We start from the raw sequence: 367 nt of genomic DNA, 5'->3' as shown, positions 1-367 counted from the left end.
AGGCTGTTTGCGCGCCAGCGTGGAGGCGGCCGCCCGCGGTGACTTTGCGGCATGGAGGGCAGCTTCGGCTCCGACTTCGGCTCCGACTTCGGCTCCGGGGGTGGCGGCGGGGAGAAGCTGGACCCGGGGCTCATCATGGAGCAGGTGAAGGTGCAGGTCGCCATGGCCAACGCTCAGGAGCTCTTGCAGCGCATGATGGACAAGTGCTTTCGGAAGTGCATCGGAAAGCCCAGTGGCGCGCTGGACAATTTGGAGCAGAAGTTCATCGCCATGTGCACGGACCAGTACATGGACGCCTGGAAGACGTTTTCCCGAGCCTACAACTCTCGGCTGCATCAGGAGAGAGCCAACATGTGAAGTGCCCCGG

General features: G+C 63.2%; 1 protein-coding gene across 1 annotated transcript; it reads left to right on the top strand.

The window, feature by feature from the left end:
- Window positions 1–25: 25 nt before the first annotated feature.
- TIMM13 (translocase of inner mitochondrial membrane 13 homolog (yeast)) lies at window positions 26–358 on the top strand. The gene has a single exon (XM_009334372.1). It carries the CDS (start codon window positions 52–54, stop codon window positions 355–357), a length of 306 nt encoding a protein of 101 aa, XP_009332647.1. The 5' UTR covers window positions 26–51; the 3' UTR covers window position 358.
- Window positions 359–367: the final 9 nt, after the last annotated feature.

This window comes from Pygoscelis adeliae, unplaced genomic scaffold (genome assembly GCF_000699105.1).
Source record: "Pygoscelis adeliae isolate BGI_AS28 unplaced genomic scaffold, ASM69910v1 Scaffold1621, whole genome shotgun sequence".
NCBI lineage: Eukaryota > Metazoa > Chordata > Aves > Sphenisciformes > Spheniscidae > Pygoscelis > Pygoscelis adeliae.
The sequence above is the reverse complement of the archived record's forward strand: the minus strand, read 5'-3'. Positions and strand labels throughout refer to the sequence as shown.